We start from the raw sequence: 27,730 nt of genomic DNA, 5'->3' as shown, positions 1-27,730 counted from the left end.
GACCATCTCCTGATTTCAGACCCTAGCCCTGACAAAAACCTGTACCCAGCTGCCCAGCCAGGGGAAGTACATGTCCATAGCCCTAACCCCAACGTGCCTGCATGTGTGTGGGTCAGGATCACACAGGTAAAGCAGATGCTACTCAAACCTGTAGAGGATGCGTAGATACCATCCCAAAGTGACAACTGCAGATAGGTATAGCTGAAGCAGGCAAAAGGATCTCTGCAGATCCATAAGGATCAACCAGCATTCCCTTGGCCAGCTCAAGGATCACAGTGCTGTTCCCTTCCCTCCACCTTCCTTGTCTCAGTGTTGTGAGATGACCACTTGATAGCTGGGCTCTTTCATCTCCTGGTTCATACTGAAACATCCTGGTTGCTTTCAGACTGATCAAAATCCATGTCTGGAGAGAGTAAAACCTGCAAGAGAGAACAGAGAGATGGTGATGGAGTGAAAGCTCTCAGCTCTTCTTGATACTGCTTGCTGAAGGGGTCAAGCATCCCTAGAGGGGGATGCTGCAAGGTCTAATCCTCTCTGGCACATGGCTGAGTGCTGAAGGTCATCTTGACCATATCTCCAACAACAGATTGGGTGCAGACACCAGGATGATCATAGAATAGTTAGGGTTGGAAGGGACCTTAGAGACAGCTAACAGCTCTGTTTACCATGGGACAGGACTCAGATGTGCATGTTCAGGCCAGGCTGCATCCTCAGTGGGGATATACATAAAAACCAGGCCACATACTTTAAAATAAGCTGTACCAAATGCAGACCTTTTTGCAGGCCCCCAGCTGTTGGTCATCTCCATAGCTCAGCCAGCAGAGCAAGCAGAGCTACAGGGTTCACTGCAGCAAGACCAGGAGTGATGTCCTACCTGGAGCATCTTATTTCTAGCTGTCATGGTCTGAATTGTGGGAACCACAGCACAGCACTGACACCTTCCAGGTAAGAAAGGTCACAGCTTTCCTGTGTCATCAAGAGGCTGCCTATGTTCTCCAGGAGCACCTACACTCACCTTCAACAAGCTCATTGGGGCTAACTGGCTGCCACCAGCCTAGAGCCTTTGCATAATGCAGAGCCACATGTGGGATATCCTCCAGCCACATCATCTGGAAGAGGAAAGAGGCCGGATATTACTCGGGGTATGGCTGCAGAAGAGCTGAAGCCCAGTTCCAGTCAGCAGGCTGGAGGGACAGGTTCACATGGGTAATGGTTATGGCTGGATGGGCTGTTGGTTGCTCAACCCCATCCTACCCCTCTTACCTTAAACACCCAGATTTGGGCAACAGAAGCCCTTACTGCCATTACCCCTGTCAGTAGCTGCCTCAAAGCACAGATGCAGTGCACTCAGCCCTTAAGCTACAGCTCGTGTCATGCCCAGCAGTCTCCAGTTTTATCTCTCTAGCTAAGCAATGCCAGCAGCCCTCTCCCCACCACAGAACCCAAACAGCATCATTAGGTCATGGCAGATGCAGGTACAAGGGGCAGGTACCACTCTGCTCCAAACCCATGCACCGTGAATCCTCCCTGTGCCTGGCTCACAGCAGCCTTCCAGCTCAGAGACACAAGGCAAAGATGCTGCATGGGCTTTCACCGCAGCACATCCCCATGCAGGCTGGCCTAACAGCTCAACCAGGCCCTATCACTATCCCTTCCCCAAAACCAGAAGCACAGGGGATTGATCAGTTTTACCTGTGACTATCTCCATGCATAGCTGTGCATTCAGTGGCCCCCACTTGTTAGCACTCAGGCAGCACCATGAAACCAGTTACCACAGGAACAAAATGACTAAACAGGAAAAACAAACTCCAATGAGTCAATGGCTTCAAAGGAGAAGAGCCACAGGGGAAGATTCCCTCTCCACCCTCATGTGCACACTCCAGCCCCTCCATCTGATGCTGTTATCCTCACAGCAGCACAGAAGATGCTCAAAGGACAGCAATGGATCAGATTCTTGTCCTTTGCCATTGGTCTCAAGGAATTCTTTTCTGGTTCAAGACACACACTGGAAAGTTTCCATCTTTCCCAAGTAGAGATTTCCTGTTTATCATGTTAATATTGTGCTGCTGTGGAACCTGAAAACATGGGCAGCTAGTCACACAGCATTATAACTTATAATAGTTTATAAACTCACTGAACTCACAGGCTGCAAGAGATGAGTTTTGGGGCCTGATTAGGGGTAATTTTGGTGTGTTTCAGCAGCAGCTCTAATCCTCTCACAGCAAAGTGTGAGCATCACACATCCAGACCCCTTCAGGCTGCTACCTGCCCACCATACAGCCTGTAGGAAGCTGCTTGAGCCTACAGCCGCTCATATAACCTTCCTACAATCCCCCAAGGCAGTTTCATCACTATGACAGTCACAGGACACACCCTCAGATACTGTTCTCAACCCCAGCTCCAGTTTGAGAGGCTTCAGCAGAACTTGGACAAGGCAATTTCCCTGCAGATGCATCCAGGTCAGGATCACAGCAGGGAATGGGCCATGGGACAAGGAGCTACTGTCTCACTCAGCAGTCCTCAAATACCTCATGCATTCCTCCCTGCAGGAGCCCAGGAGCTTGCAAAACAACACTAGTCATGGTAGTGACACAGGGCTGCCCATGCACTGCCAACCCCTCCTGTTGGGAGAAGAGGCTGCCTGCTTCTTTGGTGCTCCATCTATGCAGACCTTGCAGGTAACCAAGCTCAGTGGTGGAAGAAGAGACTGACAGACATGGGAGCTGTAAAACAAAGCAGCTCCAGGGCCCCACTGCATTAAGTCCCATCAGCCTGGTGGAGATGTAAGAACCATCCCATCACCTCCTGCATCAGAGCTTACATGAGATGCCATGAGTCAGTAAGACTGACAAGTGGGATGGTTCCCCTCCAGAGGCACCTCTATGCACACCTTCATTCAGCTTCCCCAGAAGTAGCAGGCATCCAAGTTCACCCTGAGTTGGAGATACCTAAAAATCAGCTCAGCTAAGCAATACACAAGTCAAACTCACTCTTGGAGTGTTTTTCAGTACTTAAAGGCAAGCAACATAGCTATTGGCATCCATGAGCATCTTCAGTCTTGTGAATGCCAGAAGTCACAGCTCCTACAAAGGGGATGAGTATAGGTCCTGAACTCCATACTGACCAAAGGCAGGTCCTCATGCAGTGTATTAGCTTCCCTCCCAACCTTATAACTAGCCTCTGGTTTCACCCCAATGGGTCTTACAAGTACCACTGTTATTAGACCAAGTTTTGCTTTAAGGCTTGTCTCTGATAATGAAATCCTCCAGGAAAGGAGCAGAAACTCATCCCCCCCCTTGGGAAAACACCAAAGCACCAAAACCAGCTCAAAACAGATCAAACAAAACATTATGAAACTTGTTTTCCTGAGCAGAGGAAACAAAGACATCTCTGATAAGATCTAAACTTCACTGGCACAGGGCAAGGGAAAGAGACTCAGGTCAAGAGCAGGACACACACAAAGGAGAACTAAGGGCCACACAGATGAATGCACTTCCCCAGCCTGAAGGGCATTGGATAGAGACGGACACCCTTGAGGGATCTTTCTCTATCCCACAAGAGGGGAGGAAAATAAAGAGACTGTGTGAACATCTACCAAGGCAGGGCACAAGTCTGAAACAACTGAAAGCTTAAGACTGGCTTTGAAGGAAGGGTGAAAACCTTCCACCCATAAAAAGGGAGGTTTGTCCCTTTCAGGGTTTCAGTGTAAAGAAGTTCAGCATTTGCTCCCATATAAGCAAGAGCCCATGGTCAAATCTGTGGCTCACCAGAAGAGCCTTAAAGGCCACAAGAGGCTGCCAGTTCTTTTGTCCACAGTGCAGCCAAGGAGGCAGTAAGTCAAGGCTGCTGGTTGCTGGGTTTCCTTCCTCTACCAAGCCAAGGACAAAGCTGTTTTCCCACTATCCTTATAGAGAACATTGAGTGTGGGGTTTTAACAGGTTAACTTCAGCCTTCCCTTCCTCTTCCCCTCCTCTTCCCAACACAAACTGCTAGCTCCAGTGAAACCAATGACAATCTCTATTGGCAAGATAGGCAGAGGGTTGAAATCCAAGAAGGCAGCACGATGGGAGCTGCTGGCGCCTGCTGCCAGACAGCTCTGATCAACACTGATAAACTGCAGGGCACATCAGCCTCAGCCAGCTCTGCTCTGTACAGACACCATCATAGCCCCTCCTTCCTCCTCCTCCAGTGGGCAGCAGGGAGAGGAGAAATTCCCCCTCTTGAACAGGGCATTAGCCCAGAAAACCCTTGTTTTCTGCTTTCAAGACTAAAGTTCAGTCAATCCAACTGCAGGGCTCAGCCAGACAACATCACCTTTAATTCATAGCCTAAGAAGCAGACACATAATGCAGGAGCTACACCTCAAAGCCCAACACCAAGAAACAGAGTTGGAAAAGCAGGTCACCAACTTCAGTATTCCCTCATTAGCTTCCTTCTCTGCCCAAACTATTTGCTGGGCCAGAGGCACAGGAACATGTCTAAGCAAGAAGGAGGCAGTTCTCATAGGCTGCTCCAGGTAGGAACTGGTCCCCTTAGTAGCTCCATTACCAGAGTAGCTCCACTGCAGTGATGGCTTGGAGGATTTCAAGATGGACAGATGAGCTGCACATTGAAGAGCTCAGCAAAATATGGTCTGAGGAAAGGATTCAAGTGCTTGGAAGATAGAAGAAGCCTTTGACAGCAGGAGTCAGACTGCAGGGGGTGTTTCTATTGTTTGATACAACCCATCTGGTTCAGCTGTCAGACTTTCCTACCTTCTGGAGATTAACGTATATCTTCCCTTCAGACTCTGCAAAACTGAGCTAGAGGCCACAAAACTCTTGGCCCCCTCTTCACTGGAGCAGCTTCATTTCCACAGAGGACCAGTAACTGCAACACCATCTATGAGACTAGATGCTGTGAGTTTAGGTTCAAAAGGCTGGAAAGGAGGTTGGTGTCTCAACCAGAGATGTCACCTTATTCTGATCTGCTGTAATTTTAGCTGATCTTAAACCTTCAGAAACACATTAGCACATCCAGTAAGATCTTTACCATCAGCTTTACGTTTCAAGCACATCTCCAAGCCTTCTAAGATCCCTTAGCTCTTCTAAGTAAGTACCACTCTCAAGCATCAGTCACAACCAAGAAATCCAGACTGTGCCGTAACCAGGGACAAGTTCACACCCCACATTAATCCATCTTTCACATCTCAGGTATGAGTTCTTGGCTTCAATGCATAACCATCGAGTCACACTGACACTGCCCAGCTCAGGCCACTGTCATTGCTTTGGAGAGAGGGGGGAAAGGATTTCCCACCCCACACACCACTTGGGAAGCTGCATGTTTCTAGTGACCTTGCCAAGCTACCACTGTTTATCTGGAGGCGAGGCCAGGAGGAGTGATTCACTTGTCTCAGCAGCTGCTCACATCTGCCTGCCCTCGCTGCCTTCTCTGACACTGCATCCTAAGGAGCAGCGGATGCTTCCCCACTGTGCCCCACAGACACAGAGTCCATGGTGCAGACTGCCAAGCACACCCTTAAACACCAACACCTCTGTGTGTGTTTTAGTGTCACCAGTAACAGACCATCTGTCCCAGCACAAAAGCTGAGTTACTCTATCAAAAAGCTATCAGAGAGCAAAAGATACTTCTGTACATCCTAAATCCCTCAGCAGAAGCTGCTCCTGGAGCCAGCCTGCGATGCCAGAAGCTCTTATTGCAGTGAGCTGCAGGGTACCAGCAGCTGTACACAGAGCACTTGGAAACCAGGTCTGGGTGCCACGGGAAGGAAGGGAATTCAAGCCAGTGACTCAGGTTGTGATCTCTGCCCAAAAGTCAATGAGAAGCACAAACACCACCTGCTCACACTGCGTCATTGACATGAACATCTCCTGGGGCTGCAGAATTCCTTCCAACCATAACTTAAGCTCAAGCTACACAAAATACAGCTTTCAACAGCTAAGGGGCCATCACCTGGCTGAAGAAGTACCAAATGCTGACAAAACAGGGATTCCCAGCTAGACCTTAGCCTCTAAATAAATGGGTTCTATCAATACCAGCAGGAAAAGCAAGCTCGAAGCCAAGATTGATTACTATTAAAACAAGGAAAGTTGAGAGCAACAGTGTAGATATGCACCAGCTTTGGCTGCCAATCCAACAACCCCATCCAGGTTAGTGCAAAAGCATCTCCCGCAAGACACTGTCATCATTCAGGGCAATATGGGCAACACAGCCTAGTGTGAGGCATCCCTGCCCATGGTAGGGGGGCTGGAACTGGATGATCTTAAGGTCCTTTCTAACCCAAACCATTCTATTATGTATGATTCTAATATTCCAGCAGTGCTTCACAGGCTGGGGTATTGCTCACAGGACAACATCCTCCCAGGAAACAGCCCTCCATTGACCTGAGCTGCAAGCATGGGAAGTCAGTTTGACTTAGCAGGGTCAGCACCCACGTTCATAAAGCATCACTCTAGGTCTAGGCAACATGATGTTATGTTGTAGTAAAGCACACAGACCATATCACAAGCTTGCAGTTGGGTCTCAAACACTTTGGTCTTACCTGAGATTCCTCAGTCCTCCTAGCATCAGGAGTTTCCATGGATCCATTGATGTCTACAGTGTCCTTCTGCTTGTATTTCTTCACGATCAAGCTGTCCACAACCCAGAGCATAATAGCTTTGGGGAGAAACAAACTACATTAGTAGATTAAGAGACCAAAATACAAAGTGATTCAACCACAGCTATTTCTTCTCCTTTTGGTTTCTCCAGATGTCCAGCCTTGATCAACCTAATTTAATACCTAACTTTACCCTGCATCGAAAGTGCCCATAGGGGTTGGATAAGTCAAATTCAGAAGGTCCCTTCCCATATATTGATTCCACAGATGCTGAAGACCCAGACAAAAAGAGACCACAACAGGCCAAGTTTCCACTAAGAGATCAACACTGAACTAAGCTCCATCCATGGTTCATCTGCTCTGCCTGCACCAGCCCCTGGTTAGTTCTTTGACAACCAGAGTTTGCTTTCAGGCAAGGACATGCAGCCTGAGGTGGCAGCAGAGGCAGATAAACCCAGCTTTGCCAATGCTGCATTCATTACACTGCCCATGGTATGAGTTGAGAGCTCAACTCGCTCCTTGCCCATGGAGCATCTGAATCTTAATGCCTTCTTCTCACTTCCCTTCTTAACAGGAGCAGAGCAGCAGGTCAAGGACTACCCAGAATGAGGGGAACCAGGAAAAAGCTGAGCTTTCAAGAGGTTTTGCTGAGCTGGTTTTAGGCAACCTGAACGCTTTGCCTTGCTGTAACACAGTCTGAAGTCTAGCCAAACAGCTAGTGACAGGCTGCCAAAGATCACCACTGACAAGCCATCCTATAGGAACATAAAGGGGTTTGGGGCATGCCCATGGCTGTAGCCCTCAACTAAGGAGCCCCAGCTTTCTTCAAAGAGCTAAAGGCAGCCACCCAGCAGCCTGGACAAGGGAACATGAACTGGGAAGAGAGACCATGGCAAGCAGCACTGCCAGATCTGTGTATCTGTGACAACACATACACTTGTTTCCACTCCTCTCCACCCTGTCCCAGCCACTCCAGGCTAACCCCAAGCTCCCCATGGGGATGGACCACAACTTCCAACCCACCCCAACCAACGCTTGCAGCATCATCACTTACATTGACTATAGAAGGCACAGTGAGCATGACCAGGATGAGCTCCAGCTGAGGGTTTGGGATGTAACCCAGGAGGATCTGCTGAAGCTGCAGAGGAGGAACCATTTAGAAGCACTATTTGAACAGCTCTTTGCTGCAGACTGGTTGCCTTCTTACACCAGCAGTGACCTACACAGGGCTCTGCCTTTGCTTTATCCCAGTTCTTAGAATGACAACATGGGTTATTCCCTTAGCCCAGCTGCCAAACACATGATTTTGTGCAGAGCAAGAAGTACTCCTGATCTTTCAGCATAACTACCCATAACAACTACTAGTGGGACTTTCCTGGGCTCCTTGGAGCCTTGCTGCAAAATAAGGACACCAGCCACATGTGATAAGCATGGAGAGGAATCCAGCAGCATCTCTGGATCTAGCAGTGTGTGCTGCTGAGCATGTTCACATCCAAGTCTGAGCACTGTGGCTACTGGGTTTGAAGGACAAGCCCTGAACAGGAACAGGTAAGTGCTGCCAGATTGCTGTAACTAAGTCAAGCCACATCAGCTGTGAGCACTATGTGTAAATGCACTTAAAACTGGAGTTACCCATTGACTCCCAAAATTGGTTTTATACCCATCACACCTACTACCATCACATATGTGGCTACAAGTGCCACAGGTTATTACTGTTAGCTTTTAAAACAGAAACTTGTGACCAACACAATTGCCATTGCATGAACTGCCATGAGGAGGACAGCATACTACATGGCTAGTTCTTTACAACTTAATCCCTAAGGGTCCCCTACTTTAGGCATGGGATCATGAAACACCAACACGAACTGACTTGAAGAGATCATGTTGAAATCCTCTGGCAGAACTGCAGCAGTTCAGCTGCCAGCCCAGCCCATTTTATCCTTCCAAGGATGGAAAATGAAATCAAAGCAGCATCTTATTCCTCCAGCTGTAGAGCAGCAAGAAAATGTGCCCAAAGCCACAGTGTTATGAAAGCCATGTTTCCCCAAACCTAAGTGATAGCTAATGATTACCGAGGGATGTCAACAGGTTGTAAGTGGTGAAGACTGATGATGGAGACCACTAATGAGGCCAAGCTGACAAGAAACAAGCCACAGGAGCTTACCTTTGTCCAACCAGGGATAAGCAGGACAAGGCTAATCACAGTCCTCTCAAACACCATAACCAGCAAGTAGAGGACACACTGGCCAATCCAGGCAGCAGCTTGTGGAGGGTCACCTGTGAAAACAGCACGTCAAATCTGAGACAGAAGGCAGGAGGAGATGCCCTTGCACAAGAGTTGCCTTGGGGTTAATGCCCGGGCTGATTAGAGACAGGGAAGTGTTTCCATACTGCAGCTTTTGGTGTTGAGTACTTGTCTTGCTGCAACCTTGACACTAGTGGAGAGATTTCCCACCTATAGTTGTAGGAGCACATGGCTGGGGTAGGAATGTTTGGTGTCCCTGCTAGGTCTGTAAGTCATTATTCCACTAAAGATCAAAACATACCAAGATCTAAGGTCACATCTTCCAACTCCTTTTAGGGCTGACTCTGAAATGAAGATAGGAATTAAGCAAACCTCTGGTTAATCTGAAGGACATGCAAATGAGTTTTCAGACATGGTTCAAAAAGCCCTATGTACCCAGCAGATGCTAACACTACCTGCATTCATCTGCCTCCTGCCCCGCTCTCCATTACACCAACCTGCCTCTGAAATCCACCACTAATAACTTTCCTGCCTTGCATCCCCTCCTGCATCCCCCATCTTTCCTAGATCAATGGCTTTGTTGGAGCAGAAGTCCTACAAGTGTCTTACAAGGCAGGCAGCTTCTGTAAAAGGGGAGAGATACAGCTCTGGCTCTGCCTAAACACCTGAAATACCCTGTGTTTATCCAGCAACACCAGTACTTGCAGATGCTCCTGAGCTCTCAAGGGCTCAGTAACATCACAAGTGCTTAATAGAGAAGTCATTCCTAGGAACAGTAAGGAGAGTGGATCAAGTTTTGTCAGTCTAGGTTTGGGTAACCAACATGCTCTCATCCACTAGAAGGGAAAGATGCAGCCTTGGAGATGCACATTTCCTCTCTCCTTCAGCAACTGATGGGCATTGCCAGTATCCTCCCCATGGTGTTGAGCTACTTGGAGCTAGATGCATACAGGATTTGAAGGATGCAGCTCTGCTTGTGCAATGGGTAAGTATCCCATCTCCTCATAGCACAGACCACTAAAACCCTTTATACAGGGAAAGCTTGAAAACCCAGACAGCATCCCACTCAAACAGTTCCTTACAAGCATGTGTTGCTTTGGGGCATCAGTCATTTGGTTTGCCCCTTCTCTGGCACCCCTCTGTCAAGGTATCAGAGACTTCACTTCTTCTGACCTATGTAAACCAGGAAAAGTCCATAGCCATGGACCCTTCCAACTTTCCCCTACCCCTACTGGCCTTGTAGAAGTAGCTCACACATTCCCAGATTACTTTGACCAGAATAGCAGCCTCAATCCCTTCCAAACTAAAACCAATCCCAAAACAACCCCCAGAGACAAGATACTCCTGGACTGACCCTCCTCTATACAAGGACCAGTTGGTATCCTGCACCCTTCTCCCTATTAAAGACATCACTTGCAGTCTGCTCCCTGCCATGCCTTACCCACCCAGTTACCAGCAGTAGCCTGAAGGCCTTTGGTCACCATTTCCAACACAAGAAGCATAACTTTTCCATCCTAAGCAGAATTAATGTTCTTGCTGACGAAGTGAATGGCTGGTTATGTGACACTGTCTGGGCAAGAGGCAGGGGCTCCATCAGCCCAGGTTTTAGAGCAACTCACTCAAAAAGAATCAATGCTAATTAAATATGAATGTTTCCAATGGGATACTCACCAAGTAATAAGTAAAAGCAGACTTGTATTGCTGACAACAATAATGGTGTCATATCTATTACATGTGCTTGCTTCAGCTCTCTGTGCCAGCTGGTTATCATCTTCCCAGGCTCATCAGAATATCTCAGGTCTGCAAATCCACACTACAGTATCTGGCTTAGGAAAGCTGCAGTATTTCCTCTTGAATATGAGGATAACCCCTGGAAACACTGATTGGGATGGAGTTTGGCAGGAATTTGGCAGGAATTTGGCTGTAATTGGGGCTACATCAGTGCAAGGAAACCCAACCCACCATGATGCTGTGGGATGGCAGGAGCTGGGAGCTCTGCCCCACTCAGCACAGTACTGTTGAGACGCAGCAGGGGAAGACAACAGCAGAGGTTTGCATAAGCTCTGGCCATAGAGACCAGCAGGTCATACCAGGGCTTACGAAGAGCTGGTATCCAACCAAGCCCAGCTCTAGGGGAATCTGCTTCCCAGCAAGGGCATATGTATATTTTTCCTTATTCCACCACTTGTTAGCAACGTACCAGAACATCTGCCTCATTGCAAAGCTACAGCTAAGAAGCAGCACATCCAGCTAGTGCCTCTGTGCCAAGGATAACCCTGCATGCCAACTAGTGCCTCTATGCCAAGGATAACTCTGCATCCCAGCGTTTGCATTGCTCAAGCCATGACTGAGAGGGAAGCAAAGGGAAGAACTGGGAGGGCCAAGGGTGCAGAGAGGCTGCTGAGCTTGAGGATAGCAAGCAGAGAGCTCCGGCCCAGCAGGCACAGAGGGAGGCAGGAAGGTTATGTGTGAGCACAAACAGAGCTCATAGAGGATTTCAGGAGCACACATGTGCTCCTTGGCAGGCAACAGCTCATTGGGTGGTCTGAGGAGGAGACAGGAGCAGTGTTACAGGCAGTTAAAAGCCATATCAAAGAGGTTTGATCCTGCTCAAGCATGGACAGCCTGGACAGACTCTGTACCTCGCTGCCTTTGCCACAGGTTAGGTACAGCGCTGCTTGCTGCCCTGTATCCCAAGAGTGACCATTGCTCCTACATCACCCACCACAGACCCAAGTACAAACAAACCGGGAGAAAACAAACACATCCATCGTGTCCTTCCTGCATGTGAACTCTTCCCCTTCTGCTCTGTGTTGTCAGCTGTGCTCTGTCCCCCATAGGGAGACAGGCAAACAGCCACAGCACCCTTTGCAAGTTGGCTGTTCTGCACTGCAGCCACAATGGCACTTGTGAATCACTTCCCTCTGTCATCTCCTTGTGCCCAGAAAGCAGCAGTAAGTTTGAGATCTCTCCCAAATACTTGCACCCCTCACACTGTTTTGGTGGTAGGAGGTCACTGCCATTGATAGAATGGTTTGGGTGGGAAAGCCCCCTGCCATCATCACAAACAGTACAATATGGTTCTTGGTTCTGCACACCATGCACTAGACAGCCCCAGCCAGGTTGTGGCTAACCAGGCTGATACAGACACTAGAAAAGACAACCTGCTTCTTAAACCACCCTAGGACTTGCCCGTGTCTCAGGGTTAACAGCTCCTCACCCCATAACCTTTCCCTTCACTTTCATTTAACAAACAAGCCATCAAACAGGGTGAGTTTCCTTGAACAACACTTGGAAATGGAAAACCTTTTCTCCCTTTGCTAGAGAGCAGTTTTGATTGTATAACTGCAATACCCCATCTAAAGAAACCCAGTTCTGTGCCCCAGTGAGGCCAGCTTCACTGGCTAAGCCTACAGGGTACATGCAAGTGGTACAGCAGACCACAACTACCAGGCAGGACAGATCTGCACCCCTTCCTACCCACCACATCCACCCTATCAAAGGTGCCTCCGTCACAACACAGAGCTTCAAATATGAGTGTTTTTGACTCTATTCTTTTCTGCATCACCTAAAGAAGATGCTGTCAATTCCCCCCACAGATCCAGGAGCATCAGCACTTCTTACATGCCCAGGGTAGACAGCAGAAAGCTATGGAAAGAGCTACAAACCTCTGGAGAGGCCAGATTTGGCCGTGTGCTCTATCACCTTAACCAGCTCAAACCTGCTAGTTTTGCAATCCCTTCCTCTTCATTTTCCATTCTGAGCTTCGTTTTCAGACTATGGGAGGAGATGTTTCTGTACAGGAATCCATCCTGGAGCACAGAATTAGATGGGACTCCACTTCCACCCCTTGACAGGACGATCAGTGGGTGCCTTCACAGTTACTTTTCACTGCATCTTGGTCTCCCAAGGACAGGAGGCTGCTCTGTACCAATATAACTCAGGACAGAGATGAAAATGAAACAGCAGCATGTCCCATGGGACATATATATATGTATACATGTGTATATATAATAGATATAAATCAGTGGCTCACTTCCTCTTCCCCAAGGATCTCAGGTGGCTGCTCCTTACCTTGGCAGGTTTAAGGGACCACTGATCCACACCAGAGTGGCCACCATCCAAGTCTAACTCACCCCTAATCCATCTAACTCTGACTAATGCCAGTAACATACAAATCATGACCTACTGGCATCTCACTGTGGAAGAGGGAGCCTTTGGTCCAGTCCCTGGACTTCCTAGAGCAAGATGGTCAGAAGCATCCTCAGATGCAACTCAATGTCTTTAACAGATGCAGTGCTGTCTAGCGGTGCCCTGCTCCATGGATGGGAGAGGATTCATCCTCCATGCAGTGCTTCCATTACTTAAATCCAGATGAGCACCACCAAGACTGGCAGTGCCACATACCACTGCCAGGCAGTGAAACCCAATCTGCTACACAGAGGCTGAACCACACCAAACAAACCCCCAAACAGCTCTCCTTTTGTGTGTCCAGAGCTTCCCTTTCCTCATAGAAGAGTGGGGAAATGGTGCAGAGGAACTTTGCAGCCTCCACATCATATGTCTTAGGAGATCACATCCATCATGCTCCCTTTGAACACCTCCAGTTTCTTGTCCCCAGCCCAATAGGAAGGTAACTCAGGACACATCAACTCTATGAACTGACTTCACCACCAACCTCTCCTTTTAGCTTAATAAACCTTATAGCCACCCTGATAGAACCATCCTCCTTCACCCCAAAGGATGCACACGCTACATTTAGCCTTTGCTCTTCAAGCAGCACTGCTGGTGCTTCCCACCATCATAAAACCTCCTTGGTGCATACTTAGGACCACCAGTGCCCAGAACCTCATCCAAACACATGTCTCGGGTATTCCTCTTTTGTGTGGGGGCCCAGCTGCTCAGACAGCAAAAGCAGCTCTGCTTGAGGTATGTGAGTTGTTACCACACAACAGGATTAGTTTTAATCCACCCTGTCTAATGTACCAAGCTGTCAGCATAGCTCACATGCTGCTGCCAAACAGCTTTATTTAGAGTCATTTGGGGACTGTGTGTGCACTGAGCAGGTAGGAAAAGAGCTCAACTACAGCCAAAGAGGAGGGTTTGGGGTGGGTGTGAGAAAAACAAGTATCTGAGAGCACTGAAAGTTGTGCTGAATGGCGCGGTGGGGATAGAAAAGCCAATGAACACCTCTTAAGCTACACCAAAATGCTACCCCCAAACCCAAGGGATGTAATTATCAGCACCAGGTACAGATGAGGGTAAGAAACAGCATCTGCATTGCACAGAAGTGCTCACTTAGAGGCCAAGAACAGGTTTACAGAGGTTGGGATGTGATGCACCAGAGCAGTCAGGTGGGTCCAGCAGACACCCCAGACCCTCTCTGGCATGTTCCCCATCTGAACTACAGTGATTGCACAGCTGGAATCAGTCCCAGTTTGCTGTGTCACTGCTCTGGTCCCTTTGGTCCTTGGAGACACAGCTGTTGTCATGGGATAAACACTGCTGCTGTCATCCCAATCCAGCAGGTTCAAAGGTTTGCAGCCCTGCTTGGAGCAAGGGACCTGACCACACACTTGACTGTGTGAGGATGGATCCTCAGTCCTCTTTCCCCCTGCTCCTGGGGCAGAAAGGCCGAGCAGCTGAGGACAGGACACCCCTCAGGTTAGGGCTATTTTCAGCTGTATTTCCTCCAGCACCAGCAGGCAGCTCCCTTGGCTGCTCCGGGATGTGGGAATAGCTGTTGTACAACATTTCCATAACATCACAACAGAGCCAAATGCAGCCTACACGGATCCTCAGTTCAACTCAGCAGCTGGCACACAGCATTGTCTGCTGTAACTAAGCTTGACCAGAAGAGTTCAACAGGGCACTAAACAGACTCTAAGGGCCTCCAAGCAACATATCTTTCCTTTTCCAGACAGTGGATGAGCACAGAGCATCAAGCTCAGTCTAATCAGTGACCACAACCAGAGTCATGCACAAGTTAACATCCAGAGAGATGTCTTCAAGCAAGAACACCCTCTTTTTCCTTGTTTCTTTATGCTCCCCTAGAGCATTTTACACTGCAGAAACCACCTCTTAATGCAAACTCATAGCATCTGCTTACCTTAGAAACACTGAAGTATTTAAGTAATGCTTTATAGAGTTATTAGACACAACTAAACTTCCAGGACACTGCAGGTATCCATAGATTCCCCCCTGGGAGTCTGGTTGCTCCCTTGGATAGGGGAGGAAGAAGAGGGCAGGGCACAAAGCTGACCCAGGCTTCATTTGCATGCTCTGACTCCAGCCAGCATCTCCCCTGCTCAGTCCATATAAGCCCAGCAGCACCTCCAATACCCTGAGTACTCACCTCCTTTACAACTTCAGTTCTCTTCCATGCAGAAGTCCCCTATAGGGAGAGCACCTATAGACATGGTCTGCTGCTACCCTGCTACAGCAGCGGTGCACAGAGCTCTTGTGGAGTTTGTTAACCTTAAGTATGTGTAAGGCAACCATCATTCTCTGCTTGAACCCAGCTCTCCAGTCTCTGATCTTTGGAGCCAAGCATCTTCAGAAGAGACAGCAGCCACTTAAATGCTGTTTCCTGTACTTAGAGGCAGTCCAAAGAGTAATCAAAAGCTGTTGGGCAAAGATGGAGGAACACATATAGGAGCCTTTGACTCTCCACTAGCTAAAAGCCAAGCATTCCTGGCTGCAGCAGCCTTGGCTGAGAGAGGCTGATCCCAGAATGGCTGTCTCTGGGTTTTGGACATATGGAAGTAATTGATCTTTCCGAACAGCTCTGGATGGTTGGATGCTTAAAACAGCAGCACAGATTTAGGTGCTTTCCCTTCCCTTTGCTTGTCCATTAATGAAGCTATTGCGATCACACAAGGAAGAACCACCTGAGGTGGTGGAGATGGGTTTACCAGCAGCAGAGCAGAAGGAACCTCTGGAGCCCAAACCAAAGGATAACTGCAGTGGTTTGGGATGGAACCAAGAGCTGGAGGGTCAGAAAGGAAGCAGCTGCAACAAACTTCCACACCCCTCCAATACACACCCTAGATGTGTACTGGTTATACTGTAGTCCTTCCTGATAGCTGGAGCAATGGCACTCAGCACTGTCCACAACATGGATTTGCTCCTTCTCTTCTGCCTTTCCCCTCTGCAGGACTGCAAGAGATGTTTCTGGGCCTCAGGAGAACTGAGGGAAGCAACATGAACTCTGGTACAGCAATTAGACCAGAAAATGAATCTTATTGCTGGATCCAGTATCAAACTGCATGGAGTTTACTGGTATCTTCCATACTGGTTTGGAAGCTGCTTACCACCCAAGCTGAGGACAGCAGTGTTTTCCTTCCCTAGGCTACAGCAGAATAGCACCAGACATGCCACTTGACTCCTACCTAACTTTTCCACTGTGGTCACTGTGGCCAGAGACCTGTGCCAAGAGCAGTGCTCGGTGGATGGGATATTGCATCCCCAATTCAAGAGCTAAATTCAAGCAACAGCAGTAACTTATTACTATTAATGAGAGCAAGAATTGCTCAGAGGAGTGAACTGTTCCTGTAGTCTAAGCCAGGCGTTGCAAGGAGCCAGTGACAGCTCTGCAAGGTTAAAGCAAGCTGTCAATACACTGCTCAACTGCAGACGTGGCACATGAAGCTGTGCCCTGGGTTGGCTGTGGTTGGGCTTCAAGCCCTTGCTGCTTCAAAGGGAAAAAGTGCCATCCATGAACCAAGAATAACTGGATTCCTCTGCTGTCTCATATGTGTTATGTTAGCACTCTGGGAAATATGCCACTAAGGAAAACTAGGTAGTCCCCACCAGACAGATGCTGTCAGGATGCTGAACCTGCTTTGGAGATCACCGCTGCCTTTAAGCCTTCTTCCTTCCTCTCATGTCCCATCATTTCAACCCATCTGTTGTCGTCTACCCAGCAGATGCTTCTGCTGATCACAAACCCAACCATCCCCTCCATTCTGTGCCATGACCCATTTACACATACTGAATGCGAGCTTGAATAAGAGCTCACAAGCTAATAGGGTCTATATGATAACCCTCATTTGGTCCAGGTTCCACCAGCTGTTATCAGACCAGCTACTGAAACTACAAAGAAATAAGACTACCTGTGGAATAGATTTAAGGATTAACATCTTAAAGGTAGGGATGCGATTGGTATGAATAGGGTGTATTTTCCAGAGTAAGGCTGAAGTTATATTTCATTATATCTAATATAACGACAAGGAAAAATATAAAGCATATAACAAACATATTGGGTTGGAACGAGATGATCTTTAAGGTCCCTTCCAACCATTCCATGATCAAACAAAGGGTTAATTCCCCTTCCCTGCAGCCTCAGAGCAGCACTGCTCCCCTTGAAGCTGGTTGTGCTCTGTCTGAAGAGCAGTGCTACCCTCTAGTGGGGCTGGCTGAGAAAGGCTTTGCTGGAACTTCGGCTCAAGGCAGGAATAGAAGACCCTGGCACGCATATATTACTATTAATAATAAGAAGAAGTAGTAGTGGTAGTAGTTGTTGTTATCTGACAACCCTCACACCCCCAACCCCACAAGTCATTTGAGAACTCGGGTCTGGGGCCAGGTTGGGTCCTACTGTTGATACCTACAACAGCTCAAGGCTAATGCAAGAACTGCTCCCTGCTTTGAGCTAAGAGGCTAGGAAACAAACCCTGCAAGAACCCCACAAGAGTCACCAACACCACCCCCAAATACCTTAATGTATCATATACATGCCCTGGGCTTCATTATCCACCCAAGGATTTAATCACCAACCTCCTATGCTCAGGTATGCTTGGCAAGGCAGTGGCAGAGGTACCTGTGCCCTAGTGATGTGCCAGCATTTAACAATACACTGATCACTGCCACACTCCATGAGCTCCCTGCAGAAGAGATAACACGTGTTTTACCCCAGACTGTAATTCCTCCCATTTTCTTCTCCCTATTCATAGCTGGCATCAGTTATGGTTATGACACCTACCATATTCTCCAAAGACCAGGCACATGTACTTCTTATGCTGCACAATCCAGGAGACAAACTTCACACCAAGCCAGATCAGCAGCATCCCCAGTGTGGCATCAAGGATGAAGTTAATAAGGTATCTAAGGAAAAGAAGGCAGGAGAGGAAAATTCAGGTTTCAGTTGTGCTCACTCATTTATTTGTACAGCATTAAATGCTTCCTGGGCGAGCCTTGCTTAAGAGTGACCCCAGAAAAGGAGGCTTTCCATTTGCAGCATCATTTGTCCTTACTAGGATGAAATCCCAAGTTTCATGGATACAGAACCAAACATTCCTGGTATTTCATACAAGGAAATGGAGGCTTCTTGGACACCACAGCTGCTCTGCCAGATGTGCAGCAGGAGGGGGATAAAGTCCATTTTAGGGAGCAGCTGCAAGAGGCTCCTATGAGCAGAGACACAGATGGAGAGGTGATGGGTCCTGACTCAGCTTCCTGGCACCCTGGGGTACCCAAAAGCCTCCAGTTCAGGGTCCCACTGCAGACCCAGGAGCTGAACCCATCCCTACCAGGAGATATGGGCTCAATGGGCTGCTCTGCAGCTTTGGATGCTTAAGCCTCACTGGACAGAGCACCAGCAGCAGGAGACCTGCAGAGACCTTGTGCAGACTGCAGGGTCCAAGCTCTAATCTAGGACTTGGTATTTTAATGAACTCCAGAGGAAAAAAGCATCAGGCTGATGTTTTCAGGCCAGTTTTCCATTACTGAATCTCTGCTGTCAGATGAGGCCAGATTTCTACAGTATGAAGACAACACCAAGCACAGAGCTACAGGAACCAACACTTCCTTATGCGGAACTTGATCCCACCTCTCAATATAGACACTGAAAACACCAATCTGCTTTTGAAGTCACAGCATTAACTTTTCCTACACCCAAAGCCTCTGAATAGCTTATGACAAGCAGCTGAAATCAGAGTCTTCTGATACAAACACAAGGCTCTGATGCTTTACACTGGGCAGGACACATAGTGTGGGAGCCTCACAGCCCAGACAGGGCTGCAGGGTTTTCAGCTGCCTGTTCATGATAAGCCAGGCAGCACGGGGAAACTTAACACACACATTGAAACCCAAAGGGCACTTCACAAGTATGAACAGGTTTATTTTAACAGGGTACGTTTAAAACAACAACAAACAATCATTTCAGAGGCTATATTTAGCCCCAAACTTATCCCTGTTTCAAGAAATGCATCAATGTGCAGCACTAATACATAAAAGGGAGGTGGGCCAGGAGGTGTTCAGCAGCACTCTGAAGCCTTCAGGAGTTTATCAGAACAGGATAAAGTTAATTCTAACACTAACTCTGTAGCTGTGAAGGGGCTGGTCTGACATAAAGGTGGCACTTCTATATTAAGTGCAAACGCTGGCTTAGAAAGCCCCCAAAGAGGACTATAAGACGTAAGTGCAACTGAATACCCAAAAACCACATCCATGCATTGGACCTTCACCCACATGGCTATGAAAGCATCCTCAATACTGCCCTGAGACCAGCCAAAATACAAAGTCTGGGGTGCCAACAAATGCGACATCTGACAGAGAATCATAGAACCAAACAGGCTGGAAAAGCCCTTTAAGCTCATCCAGTCCAACCATTCCCAGCTCTGCCAAGGCCACCCCTGCCCCATGGCACTGAGCCTTGCCTACACAAGTGTGTGAACCCTTGCAGGGCCGGTGCCTGCAGCCCTGCCCTGGGCAGCCTGTTCCAATGCCTGAGCACCCTGTGGGGCAGGAATTGTTCCTCAGCTCCATCTAAACCTGCCCTGGTGCAGCTTGAGGCCGGTTCCTCTTGTCCCATCCCTTGTTCCTTGGGAGCAGAGCCCAGCCCCTCCTGGCTCCATCCTCCTGCAGGCACTTGGAGGAGCCATCAGGTCCCCCCTGAGCCTTCTCTTCTCCATCTGAACCCCACAGCTCCCTCAGCCCTTCCCCATCTCTTGTGCTCCAGGCCCTGCTCCAGCTCCATTGCCCTTCTCTGGCCCCATCCAGCCCCTCAAGGTCTCTCTTGCAGTGAGGGGCCCAGAACTGAGCACAGGATTCAGGTGCAGCCTCCCCAGTGCCCAGCACAGGGGCACAATCCCTGCCCTGGCCCTGCTGCCGCACTGGTGCTGATCCAGCCCACGATGCTGGAGGCTTCTTGGATACCTGGGTACAAGCTGGCTGTGCTCAGTGGCAATCCCTCAAGACCACACTACATTATTTACTGTATTTTTTGCCAACACATTTCCAGACACTTCTGATGATCACAAAAGCATCACTTCATCTCCATCACACTGCAAAGACCATTAGACAACCCATACCCTGAACACAAGCTCAAGATGGTTTATCCCCACTTAGTCCTTCAAATTGATCAGTTTCTACCATCTATGGCATCTCCCAACAGGCTTGCTTCTTCCTTTTCCAGATACAGGATGTGAATGCAAGCACCTCATATACTTACAGAGAGCAAGGGTCTTCTTCAGTGAGATCCGACAGAAAGACGTTGGCAGAGTGGATGAAGAGGGAGCCTATTGCTTGCTTGGGTGTACCATAAAACCTGGAGGAGAAGACAAAGAGATCAGTGTCCTGGAGCACCAGCAGCAGAGCAGTCACCCAAGCAATGGTCCTGTGTGGATCTGCCTCCCTTCAAGATGCATTGATGTCCAAGAAGCTGTATGTGGTGGGAATGGGCAGTTTGGACAACTCCAAATACTTAAGGAAAGAGAATACAAATAAATACACCAGTGACTTACAGTGCTTGTACCCATCCACAAGGAATTAGGTTGAATTCCCAAGTTATTATGGAGGAAGAGCCAAACTGAGGAGACTGACAGGCTTTTCATCACTTACGCTCACTGGTAGCTCTATGACTGTACTTCAAGCCCAACCCGTATGCCCACCTCTCTACACCCCATAAACCCTACAATAGACAGAGACCCTTTGTAGAGGTAGCAGTACCCAGCTACCTTACATCAATACGGACTGGGCTATGCCTGAGCTGGGTCAGGGGACACCATAGTGGTTAACTGGATTGAAGAACAAGACCTGACCCTGTCTGGGAGACAGCCCCATGCCAGCAGATTGGAGGGGACCAAAACCTCTCCATTCTGTTACCCACAGTAAACCCAAGCTTTTCTAGAGGAGCTAGGCAGAGTTTTACTTCTAGGGAGCACCAGCTACACTCTTGAAGTGTCCTTGGGAGCAGAGCATTTCTTTAATGACTAAATGGGGCTGTTCAACCTGGAGAAGAGAAGCTGCTTGGAGATGTCAGAGCAGCCTTCCAGTGTCTGAAGGGGCCTACAAGGATGCTGGAGAGGGACTCTGCATCAGGGACTGTAGTGCTAGGACAAGGGGTGATGGGTTCAGACTGAAACAGGGGAAGTTCAGGTTGGAGATAAGGCAGAAGCTGTTCCCTGTGAGGGTGCTGAGGCGCTGGCACAGGGTGCCCAGAGAAGCTGTGGCTGCCCCATCCCTGGCAGTGCTCAAGGCCAGGTTGGACACAGGGGCTTGGAGCAGCTGCTCCAGTGGAAGGGGTCCCTGCCCGTGGCAGGGGTTGGAGCTGGAGGAGCTTTAAGGTCCCTTCCAACCCAAACCCCTCTGGATTCTATGATATTCAGAGGGCCTAGAAGGTTGTCAGTACAAGAGAAAACAGTTTTACATATACAAGGTCGAATCGAACTCCAAATTAAAGTCTCAGCATATCCTCCAGGGACACCTCCCTGCCTTTGGTTCCTTACATTGTTCTACTGTAAAGAGAACTGGAGAGCAGAGCTGACCTGATACACAAGTGCAGCTGTGCCAACCTGCAATGCGAAAGCAGTCAAGGAACTCTGGAACCCTCAGTATTCCCCAGCCTAAAGCTGAGCAAATCCGAGCCACTTGGCTCCCAACTAACCAGAGAGTTGTGCACCCACACACAGGTCAGAAGGATGCACAGCAGAGGTGTTTGGGAGGTAGGTGTTTGATTCTGGTATCCTTCAGCAGCAGGATCATGCCATGGGAAGTGACCCAAGGGAAGCTAGGGAGGGATCATCACTATCTACCAGCCCTAGTAATTCTTCCAGGTAAATAAATGATGATACTGACACTGAAATGGTTAATGCCCATGAGTTAGCCAAGCTTTTGGGTCACAGCAGGGCCATAAAGACATCTCCTCTTGCAGATAACAGGACCAGAAGACCCTGAAGGAAGCAGCGCTCTGCACACACCTCCAGCATGAAGGTACCAATGCCAATCCCCAAACCCCCTGTGAGCTGACATGGCTCCATGCCAGCCAATACTAAAACCTTACTTCATTACACAGCATTTTGCATGCCCATTGGCTACCCCTGTGGCTTCAGTACCACCAAAGACATGCCCTAAGAAAGACACTGGATGCAACTCTTCCTCCCTTGAAAAGTCAAGGTTGGGACACAGCTTGGAGAAATGTGGCCAAGCTGAAGAAGTCCCTGCTCATTGCAGGAGGATTGGACTAGGTTAGCTTTGAAGGTCCCTTCTAACACAAATGATGCTGGGATTCTGCCTCCCAAGCTCTCCATGCACTGAGCACTGCAGAAGCATCTCAGAAGGTCCTAGTTAACTTGACACAGAGCTCTGATGCTCTCCTTGGCCTCAACCAGTTTTTACATCCACAAATGGGAGCTGCTGATGGAATAATACTAAGTTCCATATCTCATGCAGGAGTCACTTTTGACTGGTTTGCTATCACTGCAGCCAGGAGCCTGTCTTAGAAAGCACCAACTACCAGGCCAATTCTTCTCCCTTTAAACCCACAGGTACCAATGCTCTGGAACAAGCAGATGGGGAAGAGGCTTTTACACTACATGAGATTTACTCATTAGAAGAAAAAAAATACCCCAGAAGTAAAGGGCATTCAGTGGCACTGTCTTGCATTGTGCTAAGGTTACCAACAGCTAAATGCAGAGCTACAGACATCATCATTACAGCTGCTGCCCCAAGCATGCTGCCTCCAAACCTCAGGTGGACACAGGATGCAGCTGGAATCACTCTCATTGTCACTAACAGCAGCTTAAAGCTGTCACAATCAGTTCACATACACACTGTCAGCTTGAACAGGATCCACAGTGGTGCCATCGAGTGAAACCAGGAGCCTGAAAGCAGCAGAACACATGAATCAATAGGCAATGTACAACCCTGTTAGAGAAACCACCCAGGAGTACCTATTGTGAGCATCAATCACCAAATCCTGCTGTACACCCAGCTCTGCCCAAACCCAGGCAAACCACTGCAGCGAGTGCTGAAGAGGACACAGACTACAGGAGCCCAAACACACGATTAGGTTTTACCATAACTAAGTGTGCACAATTTGAAGCCCTGTAGCTGAAGCAACCAGAAGCCAGAACACACATACCCCATCCCACCTCATCACAGCTAGTCTTTCATCTCCAGCTTCATGTAATCAGCCTCTGCTTTCAAATGTACAACCCAAGGGACTTTTTTCACTGCATATGAGGACACTTCCCAGGGCAACTTGTGGATATCAAGACAGGGACACAGAGAAAAGCAAGGACATCAGAGCCGCATGTTCCTTCTGCTCTCCAGCAGGGTAAGGAGATGCATGTCTATAGACACCAGCTTCCTTACTGCCCACGGGAGGAACAGGGCACACTCAACACCTCTGGCCCACTTTAGATCACTAACAGTGCTGTTAGGGCCAGCACAAGTTTACACACAACTTGATATCCAGCTCTCCTGCAGATTTACATCCTTCTTACTCGTTAGTCTTTCAGTGACTTAAACTGCAGAGAAGCAAAGAGCTTCTAAGTAAAAAAAACAAAAATAAACATTAAAAATGCCCTTTAAGAGCCAGGAACTGATGTAATTCAGATCATCCAGTTCCAATCCCCTGCATGGACAGGGACACCCTTCACACTAGACCATGTTGCCCAAGGCTCTGTCCAACCTGGCCTTGAGCACTGCCAGGGATGGAGCAGTCGCCACTTCTCTGGGCACCCTGTGCCAGCGCCTCAGCACCCTCACAGGGAACAGCTTCTGCCTTATATCTAACCTGAGCTTTCCTTGTTTCAGTTTGAACCCATCATCCCTTGTCCTATCACTACAATCCCTGATGAAGCAGTAACTTCCATCAGCACAAAGTAAATCTGTCCTCCCTGATGCCCTTCAAAAGGCCACTTGCATTTCACTCACCCATAAACAAGAGACCCCTGGACCAACCTGGCTGTTTGAGGAGCCAGAAGTACCTAAACTCAACCTATCTTGCTCAGCTCAGGGGGCCAAGAGCATGATGCTGCAGTGAGAAGGTCTATAGGCCACCAAGCTGACCATGAGAGCACCAGGGATGATGCTCAGTATTTGCTTCATGAGAAGTGACATCTTACATATCCACAGCCACTCAGGCTAGAAATACAATAACCCAGTGCAATAAGAAGACATGGAAGAGGTAAGAAGTTAATGGTGTCTTGCCTTGTTGAACACAGCTTGTCATGCCTCATTAAAGAGAGTTATCCGAGACTGTGTAACTATCAGAGACAGTAAAACTGTTGTATTAAAGATAATTATTTCTCTATAATACTAGCTTTTCACTGCTCAATAGGGCATTTTCTGTGCAGGGCTGCAGCAGGCTGTCTCCACATTGAACCAGATTCCAGTCAAGATCAACAGCGCTTCAAGAGGCAGCACAGTCCTTGGGTAGCCATCACCCAGAGGGTAGGGGTGATGCTAAATCCACATCAAAGCAGCACCAGGTCTTCGAACACTCAAGGACCTGATGAAGTCCACTTGGAAGCATCACTGCTGCTTCTGTGCTTCGGGAGCAGAGTGGGCTCTGGAGCAACAGGATGAGCAGCAACCGCAGTGTCCCTGTTCCCTTCCAAGCCATGGCATGCACGGCTCAGCTGGCTGAGGCTGGAGACAGGCTCAAGTCTCCTCTCAAAACCTGTCTCTACTCACTGGGGTCAACATCCACCAGCTGTAGATGTGGGTTTGCTGCTATGGCTCATCCTCAAACGTCAACCTGAAAACCACTGTGCAGAGGGAGATGTGCAGCTCACCCCAACACAGCTCTCCTTGTCTGGCAGTGTGAACTCTCTTTAAGACCCAAGTCTAGTCTGACACCTGCAGCACAAGTGCTGCTAAGCCTCATCCAGCTCAGAGCTGCCAAGACAGTTTCAGAGAGAGGAGCTGGGAGAGCAATAAACTTACACATGCTTTGTGGTGGGGTAGAAAAGAGGTTTACCAGCTCAAAGGAAAACCTTTTCCACTCACATTAGAGGAAAAGATCCTTTAACTCCCCAAATCTGCTTCCAAAGGCTTAAACAAACAGCAGCAACCACAGGGACTCAAGCCCCAAATCACACCCGGCATCTGCAGCTGAGATGGCTGTAATTTGCCTTCACTTACAAGAGTGAGTACCAAGGCAAAGCAGTACAAAGGACTTCAGATGGGATTGCACAATTATCCACACTCCTCCAAGTCCTGACCTCCCTAAGGGCAACTTCTTGCAGAGGAAACTGGATTCACACACACACACATCTGCTTGACTTCACTGCCTCTTCTTCCTAGTATTTGTGTCTGGGCTCTTGCAAACATCCTTACTGCCAAAAAGCCTCCAAAGCCACCACAGGCACATGGGAAGGGCAACAACTCATTGTCATTTGGCTACCAAATGGGGTAAAGCTGTAACCACAGCAAGCCCTAAGACATACTGGAACTCGGCTTGGCTACAGCCTTAAAGACCTTGCTGGAAAAGCATTTGCAGGCTCAAATGAATTCTGTCATCACTATTGCTTATGGTAGCTGACAGCTAAGATAACCACAGTGAACAGCTTTCCTGACTCCCTACCAAGCCTGGGCATCACTTACGTCTGGGGCCTGTTTGCACAACACATTTCATGTATCCCACAGCAATGGGAGCAACCGCACCAGCCACCCCATTCAATCATGCAGCACTAACTCCTTTGTTGGGATCCTTTCCACAGCCTCAAGAGACAGAACTACAAGGACACAAACTCTTCCCATAAAAACATAATCTTACCCTTCCTGCAATGGGCTTAGACTTGAGCCCCACATTCTGCATGTCCACTCTGAGCTGTGCACACCCACATGCAAAACTCTGCAGAGCATCATGTTACTGTGAGCTGGAGCTCCTGCAGATGTGAAAACATCCAGTGCTCTGAACCATATCTGCACCACTGGGAAACATTCACTGTTCAAATTCAGGTGCTCCTACAGCTGAGCTGGCACTTCAAGGTAGAATGAATGCAAAAGGCATTGGCTTGGGTTCAGGTGGGAACTGAGTTTCCACGCACTGACCTGTAACACAAGCAAGCTGGGCTGCAACAGCCCATTAAAGCAGAGGTGACAGACACACAAACAGCAGAAATACACCCCCAGGGATGTCACAGTACTGAAGGATGAAGTACCCAAGAAGGGCTGACACTGACTCCAGGAACAGCAGTGTCCCAGGTTCTGTTTCACCTGGGGCTGCCTGGCTTGATGATGGGCTCACGAAGATGCAGGCAAGGTTCCCAGGTACCTACGGCTCTGGAGACACATCACCAGCAGCTCAAGAGCCTCCCAAACAAACAGGACACATGAATAACCCAAAAGCTGCTTCTTAAGTTAGTGTCTGATGTAAAGTCATTGGTAAGGCTGCTACAACCAGCGTGGGTTAGAAGCCTGCACACACACAGCAGACCTGAGAAACCCTCCACGCATGGGGAGCCAGCAGGGCACAGGTAAGAAGCAGCTGGCTCAGCTGCAGCCAGAGGGATGCTGCGGCTGAGATCCAGGGCTGTGAACACATCTGCTTTGGGAGCCCAGCTTTAGACACGGAGCTGATCCACAACAGGATCAGCTTTGGGTTTCTCCTCATTCACCAGAGGAAACTCGGAAGGTTTAATTCACCCTCACCACAGGGTTTTAAACAAGGAAAACAGATCGAGTTCTGGCACCTTATCCAGCTCGTGTTAAACCACTTAACCCTAAAGAGAAGCAACACGTTGCTCTGAGGAAAACGCAGCTGCAGCACAAACCAATCAAGTTTTCCATGTCCTTCTCAGGTTTCAGTGTTCTCCACCTTCTTACTGCTCCTACCACCCTCCACAGTAACCAGATACCCCAGTACCCTCCTTCCCCAGCCTCTCAGCCCCCAGGCTTCACAGTTAAACACCACATCACAAGTCGGGTCACTACAGCTCTAACCAAGCAACGCTGCAACCAACACCCACCCCGGGATACAGTTTTGCTTCTCCCTTGTGAATCACCAGGTTACCCCATCAGCTCTCACGCTTCACTAACATCTAAGCGCCTGAACAATCGCTGCTACAGGCGGAGCCGGTTTGAACCGATGAGAGCCGCACCTCGGCGGTGCTTCATTCCCACCCGGTTAAGGCTGCAAACAAGAGTTAAGCTGATGCTCAGCACCCGCGCTCCATTTAAACCCCAGCATAGACAAGGCAGAACTCGGTGCTCACAAGGACACGGGTCCCCAGCGCTCCGCTGGCTCAGAGGCACCGGGTCCCCCCCGCACCCCGGTACTCACGCATGGAGGAGCGCTCCTGCCGCAGCCGGAGCGGGGCACGGAGCCGCGGTACCGGATGGAGCACAGCACAAGGAAACGGCCCCATAGCGCACAACGGTGGTACCCGAGCAGACACCGCCCCCCGGACACACCCGGCAGAGGGAGGGACGCGGTGGGGCCGGAGGGAATGGGATGGGGATAAGGAATGGGAATGGGGAAGGAGATTGTGATGGGGACGGAGATGAGGAGGGAGATGGGAAGGGGGATGGAGGAGATGATAGGGATGGAGAGGGAGATGGGGATAAAGAGGGAGATTGTAAAAATAGATGTGTTAAATACAATCATAGAATCATAGAATAGTCAGGGTTGGAAAGGACCCCAAGATCATCCAGTT

General features: G+C 48.9%; 1 protein-coding gene across 1 annotated transcript; it reads right to left on the bottom strand.

Annotated features, from left to right (window-relative positions):
* Window positions 1-306: 306 nt before the first annotated feature.
* On the bottom strand, window positions 307-27,442 carry LOC101877659 (store-operated calcium entry regulator STIMATE-like). Its single transcript, XM_034062866.1, is given in 9 exon segments — window positions 307-365; window positions 368-419; window positions 6,542-6,657; window positions 7,649-7,736; window positions 8,763-8,875; window positions 17,827-17,948; window positions 20,296-20,392; window positions 21,533-21,580; window positions 27,346-27,442. Coding segments are annotated over 9 exon segments (792 nt in total).
* Window positions 27,443-27,730: the final 288 nt, after the last annotated feature.

Source organism: Melopsittacus undulatus, chromosome 5 (genome assembly GCF_012275295.1).
Source record: "Melopsittacus undulatus isolate bMelUnd1 chromosome 5, bMelUnd1.mat.Z, whole genome shotgun sequence".
NCBI lineage: Eukaryota > Metazoa > Chordata > Aves > Psittaciformes > Psittaculidae > Melopsittacus > Melopsittacus undulatus.
Note: the sequence above shows the minus strand (reverse complement) of the source record. Positions and strands in the feature narration are given on the sequence as shown.